The sequence below is a fragment of the Podarcis muralis genome, chromosome 2 (genome assembly GCF_964188315.1).
Source record: "Podarcis muralis chromosome 2, rPodMur119.hap1.1, whole genome shotgun sequence".
In the NCBI taxonomy this organism is placed as follows: Eukaryota; Metazoa; Chordata; class Lepidosauria; order Squamata; family Lacertidae; genus Podarcis; species Podarcis muralis.
This window is the reverse complement of record NC_135656.1, coordinates 44,212,201-44,220,511: the sequence shown is the minus strand read 5'-3', so window position 1 is coordinate 44,220,511 and position 8,311 is coordinate 44,212,201. Positions and strand designations below refer to the sequence as shown.

The window sequence follows — 8,311 nt, the reverse complement described above, 5'->3', positions numbered from 1 at the left end:
CCCGGTCGGTCTGCGATACTTCTCCTTTTTTTTGACGTGCGTGGGCAGCCTAGCAACGTCGCCTCTCCCGTCGTGCTTTGCGGCGCCGGCGTCGTCACCGCTCCCCACCGTGCTCCAGGGCGCGTACGCTCAAGGCAGGGAGGGCGGCGCAAGATGGCGGCGGCGCAAGGCAGGGGCCCAGGCTCCGAGGCGGCCGGGCCGGGCGGAGTGAACGTGTTCGCCAACGACGGCTCCTTCCTAGAGCTCTTCAAGCGGCGCATGGAAGAGGCCGCCGCCGCGGGAGGGAGGAGCGGACCGGGAGCGGGGAAAGCGGGGGCCGAAAAGCAGAGAGAGACCGAGTCTCGGCCGGAGCCGCCCGGGGAACAGGAGCCGCCGGAAAAGAAGCGGAGCGGGAGCGCCCTCAGCTTCGTAAGGGATCCGGGCCCTGACACCCCCTCCTCCCCTTTCCCTTGGCTTACTCCTCTTCGCTTTCTGCCTCCGCCCTCCCCAGACCCCAAAGGACCGAGGCGCTGGCTGGCGCCTTCTGCCTGCCAGTTTTCATCTCCTTTCCTGACATGGTCGCGTGTGCCCTTAATAGGTGCTTGGCAGGCAGAAGTTCAACGGGTGAAGCACTTCCTCACCCCTGTAAAATGTTCTCTCTTCCCCTCCCCCCAGTATTTCTGTTACGGTAGCGGAATAATGTTACTAGGAGCACTGTTAAATTCTCTTCTTCCTCCGAGCTCTCGACAAAGGTTTTCAGAGCTCACTTTAATTCACGTTATAAATTTAAGTCCGATGGGCATGAATATTTAGTGCTGATCCCCCTCGCCCTGGTAATATATAGCATAGGTGTATGCAGCAAGCAATTTTTAAAAATGTCTGTTGACAGTGGTTGCATACTACAGTCAATATCTGTCATTGCTGTGCAAGTTAATGTTTTACTGGGTTTGTTCATATTGATTGTGGACTTGAAAGTAGGCAGTTCTAGAATACTTCTGTAAGTGCTGTCCCCAATAAATGTTGGGAGGCTATTTTTACTTAACTAGTCCTAATCTCAGTCTATAAAGTAAACATCAAAATCCTTTTTATTCTCTGACTATAAACATATTTGCTCAAAAACTCATTAATTTCAGTGTGCCTTATTTCCAAGTGGGTGAACTTCAAGTTCCAAGCTTGCATTTTGGGGTTCTTAATAATCCTGCCCCATGACAGAACTACCTGCTGCTGTGCATTTCTAAAAATCAAAGCCATTCATTAGCCACAGCCAAAATAATCCAACAAAATTATGATTTTTTTTTTAAAAAAACCTACTGAATCTTAACTTGGGATAGGTAAAAGTGCAAGGTGCAAAATAAATAAATGGATAAACATTCTCTTTTCTGCCTCCTTCTGAGAAACTAAAAGTGTCAATCCTGATGTGTGTAATATAGATTCAAATTGGAAGTAGTAGATCTAGAAGGCCATCCTGTGAACTGCAAGTAAAATACCACAACATAATGCTTTGATTTAGCTGTGTTTTGGAGAACCATCTGATAGAGACTGATACAGGCATTATATGAAAACAAAGGAACTAGGCCCTTTTTCTTAAAACAAACCAGGAGTTTCCCCTGCTTTAAACAGCTGTTGCAAGTAAATGGGGCTTTTGTCTAGCATATGGAAGTTTTTCTGCATAGATAGTATCATGCTTACAACAGAATGAAATCCATTCAACATCCGTATTGGTGTGATAATTCTGAAGTAAGCTGCTATTTGGTTCGCAGCTGGATAGAGAACAATGCAAATGTGACTGTATTCTCTATTGGTTTAGCATTAATAACATAGCCTGTTATAGAAAAGGGGAGGCTACTCAGAATAGAATAACAACAAGGTGCTCTGTGTTTACTAAAAAATAAGCTGTTGAGTTCAGTGGGAATTAATACCAGGTTATTGTGTATGGAATTGCAGCCTAAGAGTAACAAAATTAGTATTTTTTCCCTTTCAGTCTTATGAAACCTGGAGTCTCTAGATAGAGGATTCTTGGAGATGGAGCATACGTTTGGGCATATGGCATTACTGGCGCTATGAATAGGAAGAGCATAAGGGGCATGTACTGCAGGAATTTCATTATGTGAGCAGGGTGCTGATAGTGGACATTGAAACCCTGCTCTCGTTCCTTAGTTTTTAGCAGAAGGACCCCATCTGTTTTCAAGCTTGTTTTTTTCAAAATGAAAGCTGACATTTCATATCTTAAGCCTCGAGCTGCTCTTAGAAATCCGTTTTTTTGTTTTATGGAGATTATACAGATTTATAGAATGACAGTAGCACACAGCCCCTCCCTAGACAGGAATAAGACTGACTCTGCCAACTTGATTGTCCTTGTAATTATTAGGAAATCAAACAGTTTCATGTATGTTGTGATGTTTTAGGGGAATGTGAGTGGAAGTTCAGTGTTGATCCTATTTTCTAATGGACATTGAGCCTGGAAAGCATTCAGAATACTTCATTTTTTTATAAAATGTGTCTTTTAATGTTTGGGCTAATCTGTACAGATGTATTGGTGAACACTGCTAAGGTGCCCTTTTACCCTCCTAGCACAACGGTGTAGGTAACGCTCGGCAGCTCTGTACTGACTGACAGGTGTGATGGCGAGCTAAGATGATCTAATTGAAGGACTCCCTATACCGTTATATAGTGGGCAACATTCCCCTTGCAGCTCCCAGGCTCGTATAACGGTTGCAGTCTTCTGTCCCTTCACCCAGGTGGGCAAGCGGAGAGGGGGCAGCAAGCTAGCCCTGAAGACAGGAGTGGTAGCCAAGAAACAAAAGACAGAGGATGAGGTAAGTTAGCATGAACCTCATTTATGTCAGCTTGACAGCCCATGGGGCAGCAATGCTTTTGCTTCCATTTCAGCAGGAATGGAAGTTGAAGCTAATATTCTTCTCCCTCATGCTATCTTAAGTTTGGCACTGATGTTGACCTTCCATCTTTAGGGAAATGACCATCTTTGGAGTGTGAGAAAATTTGTAGAAGAATGATTTTTGGCCTCTGCTAGAATCTCAGGGGCAGGTTGCTTTAATTTGTGTATGTGAGGGGAGGGAGAGAGAAAGAGACAACACAGAGAAAGAATATGAACTCTGCAATAACGGCAGTGGCAGCCCTTCAATGAAAAACTGCTATATAGGTCTACAGGAGCAGCAGAAGAGTACTTTATTTCTTGTTCCTGCTTCAGTTGTGATAATAGCAATGAAGCTGGAAGCTTGTGTTCTTCCTTAGTAGGAAAGGTGCTTGTCAAGTGAACTGAAGAACTGATATTTCCTCGTTAAGTGTTACGCTTCCCTGTCTATTTCATTTTTGTAAACAGGGTTGTTTCAAATGCTGCATGTACAGAGTTCCTCTTGCATAATAGGACTCCCATCCTTCTCGCATGCACCTTCAAAATCTGCTGCAGAGGGTCCTTGTGAGGACTGGAAAGGAGAAGATGGGAACGTCTGTTACAGCAGCACTGACTATGACCCAGTGCTTTTAATTCCAATGAGATAATGGCAGATCAAGTACCTGGGGTTATCCTCCCTTTGTCTTCACAATATTATGTGGTAGGTTAGACCAAAGAGATGTTGACTACCCCAGTGTCATACTGTGAGGTTTATAGCTGAGCAAGAATTTGAACCTGGGGCTCCCTAGTACAATACAACCCACAGACTCCTAGTTAGATGGTTAGGTTTATGCCATTGTTTTTGAGAGTTAATGTTTTCTGTATATGGTATGCTTCTGAATAAAATAATATGAGATATGTAACATTTCATTTTTGCCTCTCCTGTTTTGTTTGTAGGTTTTGACAAGTAAAGGTGATGCGTGGGCCAAATATATGGCTGAAGTGAAAAAATACAAAGCCCACCAGTGCAGTGATGATGATAAAACCCGACCTTTGGTGAAATAACTCTCATCTCCAGCTTGGACTTTCTCTGATGTACATAATTATTTAAAACGTCAAAGGAGAGTAGCTCTGCCCCACAGACTGAATGCTGCCACGGCAGCAGGTGACTTGCCATGCTTTTATATCTGGGAATTTAGAGCCTCCTTCATTGGTTCATTTATTGTTATCTTCTTTCTTCTGAGAACTAAGAACTTTGACTTAGTTGCAGGATTTTTTAATTTGTAATCCCCAAAATAGTGGAATTGGTCTGATATGTCTTTCCCTGAATCACCAGGCAACATACCATACCCACAAAATCTTTAGCATTAAACCTTTGCTTAACACTTCCAGTACTCCTCAAGTTTCCACAATGGGATAAGCTAAATGGATCCGTTTTGCCAAATGCGTTATCTGTTTCTGTTGAAGATGAACTTAACATGTGGTCACAATTTCCAAATCCGCATTGCAGACAACAGTAATTCCAGAACACTTTGATGAAAAGGTGACCAGTGCTGAGTTCCTTGGTATGCTTAGTATCTGACAATTCTGTGGGTGCATTTCTGCTTCTGTTTTTTCCTCTCCATTTCACTGTACAATACAGTGCGTTATGTGGTTTTATTCTGAATTCCAGTTGCTGCTGCTTAAGCTCATTCCTTGCCTTCCGCTATGCATGCTCCAATTTAGCACTGCGGATTATGTTGTGCCTATCTCTTAGCTAAGAAGGTAGAAACTTGGTCTGCACTTAAACCCAATATTAGGAGAAAAATTGGCTAAAATTGCAACAAACGTGCTCTGGGTCAAATGGAATTTCCAGATATCATGATTCTAGCCTTTGACTAGCCCCTCTGTTCCAGTCCTGGGCTTTGTGGCCAGAGTTCTTTGAGAAAGGCTGTTTGTCTAGCAGTTGTTTGCTGTGTGCATGGGAGCCTATGTTTCTCTTTTTTTATTCTCCATTTAGACTCCTTATACTTTCAGTGAAGTAGTGTACTAAAGCTGAAACTCAGATAGTTTCTGCAGTGATGTGAGTTCTATCACTGAGAGTAACTGGGGATGACAACTTCATAGAAAGGCCTCGGGTACATTCTTAGCAGTTGGAATGTCAAGAAATGAGAATACAAACAAGACCTTTTCTAGGATAATTTGTGGCCCCCAATTTTTGTGTTGGGCTTATGTTTGAATCTTACTCCATTTGTGCCATTTCCTTTTCATGGAACAGGCGCTTTGTGTCAGAGAACAGATATGAAATACCCAACTTCTGCTCAGTGCAAAACATACTTGCAGAAGATTTTTAAGCTGAAGGAAAAGCAGCTGAAGTTTTATATTCTCATCTAGGAGAGGCCTAAAGGGTGTGTGTTATGTTATTGAACAGCCTTTAGGCCAAATGTTTTATATATAAATGCCCTCTCTGCAGAAAAGGTCACTGCTTTCTACCAATCAGAACACTCTGATGGTTGTGTAGGACATGGGAAGTGGAGGAAATACTGGATTGAATCCTGTCTGCAACCCCCAAATCTGCTTTCGATGTTTGGGGAAAATCTCAAAGCAGATTTTGGGAAGGAGGTAGAGGCAGGAAAGGGAGTGGAAGTTCCATGGTGTGAGCAGAAGTCATTCTGCTAATACAATGATTCTGTTGGGTACAACCTAACACTCTTGTTTAATTAGTTATGTACACTTGCTGGAACCTCAGCCAACTTGAGTCCTGTTCAGACCTTTATTCAGCAGAAGATCTAGAAGGGGTGTGTACATCTATATGTGTGTAGGCTCTTCAGTGTGATTAGGAAACCTAATCATGTGGCAGAAACTTTCATACATATGACCGTATGCATGTCAAACACTATTTCAGACCTGAATAGGTAGAGATTGGGGAAAGGGCTGGAAGACATCACCACCTGCTGTATTCAGTTTGAGGTAGTGTCTGAAAGGGGCTCGTGGTGGTCATATATGAGACTTTACTGTTTAAAGCCTGAAGCAACTTGGAAGGGTTAAATATTTCACTGGTATCTGGTTACACACCTGTTATAAAGTGGTGGCAGTTTGCTTCCTTGTTCTACACTAGATCAGACTCCTTTATTGCTTTTGACCTCCACAACCTGGCTTAGAGCACTGATAATCATTCTTACTACTAGCTTTTTAAAATAAAATTCTGTTGTGGATATTGATTCGCTAGCTTTGTCTTGTTTCCTTTCTATTTCTTTTTTATGATAAAAGGTATTTTTACTTATACAGGTAGTGACCATTTTGCGTGTAGTCAAAGTGATGGCCAGCAGATGGGTTGTTTTGGACCCAGTGGAGGGTGGAATGGGGACAGGGTGGGCTTATGCGCACTTCTCTGAAGAGTGCAAATGCCAAGAACGCAACCCCTGTGCAAATGGGGAGTTGCCTGTATAACCTATGGCTGGGTAAGTACCTTTCAGAGGTAATCATGCTACTCTGTTGCAGCAAAAACAGTAAATATGTGGCACCTTGAAGACTTAACAAATATATTAGTGGTATGTGCATTTGTGGACTAAAGTACTTTATCATATGCAAGATGTGTTATCTCATCTTTTTAATTTTATACACAGACATTGGTAGTGGGGTTAGGAGGATATAAAAGGCAAGAGACATTAATTTTTTGTTAAAACTTAATATATGTAAAATCATTAGTGACTCATCACTGCTTTGTGAATATTCACTAATGATTTTTATGTATTTAAGTTTTAACATAGGAAATTCTAAAAGGCACAAACTAGACTAACTACACTGCTAATAGTTCTCCCTCTCCTATCACATGCATGTGGAATCCAATGTGATGTAGTGGTTGAGAGTGCTGGACCTGGGGCTTGGAAGATGAACATTCAAATCCCCATTTGACCATGAAGCTCATTGGATGACCATGGGCCAATCACTTTCTTTCAGCTTAACAGGCTACAAGGATAAAATGGGGGAAAGGCAAACTATGTACACTCCTTGAACTCTTCATAGTAAGTACAGGATATAAACATATTTTTTAGCTTAGGATAACTTTATGCATCTGGTGATGGTGTAATTGCACTTTGCTAGGGAACATTTCCAGAGGTCAAGATTCATAGACTGTTCATTCACTATTCTGGAAAATATGTGGTTAAAGAATGAGCTAATAATAGCTGGGGTATGAAAGTATAGCTTCACATTCATTGCAGTTACAACAGTTGCATGGTATATTCATCTTTATTTCTAGGTGTTGCTGCTTGTTCTTTTCAAAATACAATGATAGATAACCCATACTGTATATTTTTGTGAACTGTGAAATTTATTTGAAAGTATCATTTCTGCTAGATGTTGTTCTGACCTGTTCTGATGTTGCCCCAGCCAGAACTTTGATCACTTACCTCTTTTCAGTTGCTTGAGGCCCTATACCCAGTTGCCAGCAGAACAACTTTGTTTCCACTCCAGCCAGTCTTCAGGTGTGCATTAGACATCCCTTTGATTGATGCTAGTGGGTGTATCAGGCCAAATGGAACTCAAGGTGCTGTTGCTCACTCCACAGTGAACCATCTTTACATACGAAGCTGCCTTATACAGTCAGACTAGTAGCATGTCTTGTTCAGTATTGTCTGACTGATGGTGGCTCCTCAGAGCTTTGGGCAGAGGGCTTCACCAGTACTTGATACTTTTCATTAGTGTAGTGGTGCTTCCCCAGGAGGATTTTGGGGCAGGAATCTTGGGGCCTATTCAGCAGGAGAGCCCCCAAAGGTAGTACAGCTGGCTTGCCACATTTTTGAATAGGTAAGTAATGTGCTTTACCATCTAAAGAGTGGAGCCCCCATAAGACCATTAAGTTCAGAATCTAAAATTACTTAACTGTCTCACTGGACGCGGGTGGCGCTGTGGTCTAAACCACAGAGCCTAGGGCCTGCCAATCAGAAGGTCGGCGGTTCGTATCCCCACGACGGGATGAGCTTCCATTGCTCGGTCCCAGCTCCTGCCAACCTAGCAGTTTGAAAGCACGTCAAAGTGCAAGTAGATAAATAGGTACTGCTCCAGTGGGAAGGTAAACGGCGTTTCTGTGTGCTGCTCTGGTTTGCCAGAAGCAGCTTAGACATGCTGGCCACATGACCCAGAAGCTGTCTGCGGACAAATGCCAGCTCCCTCGGCCAGTAAAGCGAGATGAGCGCCGCAACCCCAGAGTCATTCGCGACTGGACTTTATGGTCAGGGGTCCCTTTACCTTTACCATTGAATTAGATATGCCTCTCCAACTTTGGGGAGACAATATGAGTTTTTAAAAATGTCATCCCTGCCATTATTATTTTTTCTATTACATTCCTCTCTCCCCTGCTATTTGGTGCAAGCATGTGTTGAAAGTATTTCTCACTTTATACTTCAGATGACAGTTGCAAAGGTAAGCATGAAACTTGTAGCAAACCAGCTACAAATCAGTCCCTGATGTGACTGCTGGAGAAGCAGCCTTCAGGAACAT

General features: G+C 42.8%; 1 protein-coding gene across 2 annotated transcripts; it reads left to right on the top strand.

Moving 5' to 3' along the window:
• Positions 1–67: 67 nt before the first annotated feature.
• On the top strand, positions 68–4,496 carry TRIR (telomerase RNA component interacting RNase). Of its 2 annotated transcripts, none has more exons than XM_077924406.1 (3): positions 68–408; positions 2,672–2,795; positions 3,788–4,496. In XM_077924406.1, exons 1-2 carry the CDS (start codon positions 154–156, stop codon positions 2,792–2,794), a joined length of 378 nt encoding a protein of 125 aa, XP_077780532.1. In that variant the 5' UTR covers positions 68–153; the 3' UTR covers position 2,795; positions 3,788–4,496. The 2 variants fall into 2 exon arrangements, with proteins under 2 accessions (XP_077780532.1, XP_028573209.1); XM_028717376.2 differs by having other exon boundaries at positions 91–408; positions 2,718–2,795.
• Positions 4,497–8,311: the final 3,815 nt, after the last annotated feature.

Excerpts from the sequence above, each read along its gene's own strand:
- TRIR (XM_028717376.2), top strand. The coding sequence starts at position 154 with ATGGCGGCGGCGCAAGGCAGGGGCCCAGGCTCCGAGGCGGCCGGGCCG. Across the intron at positions 409-2,717 it reads GCGGGAGCGCCCTCAGCTTC|GTGGGCAAGCGGAGAGGGGG; the intron begins GTAAGGGATCCG and ends CCCTTCACCCAG. Across the intron at positions 2,796-3,787 it reads AACAAAAGACAGAGGATGAG|GTTTTGACAAGTAAAGGTGA; the intron begins GTAAGTTAGCAT and ends TTTTGTTTGTAG.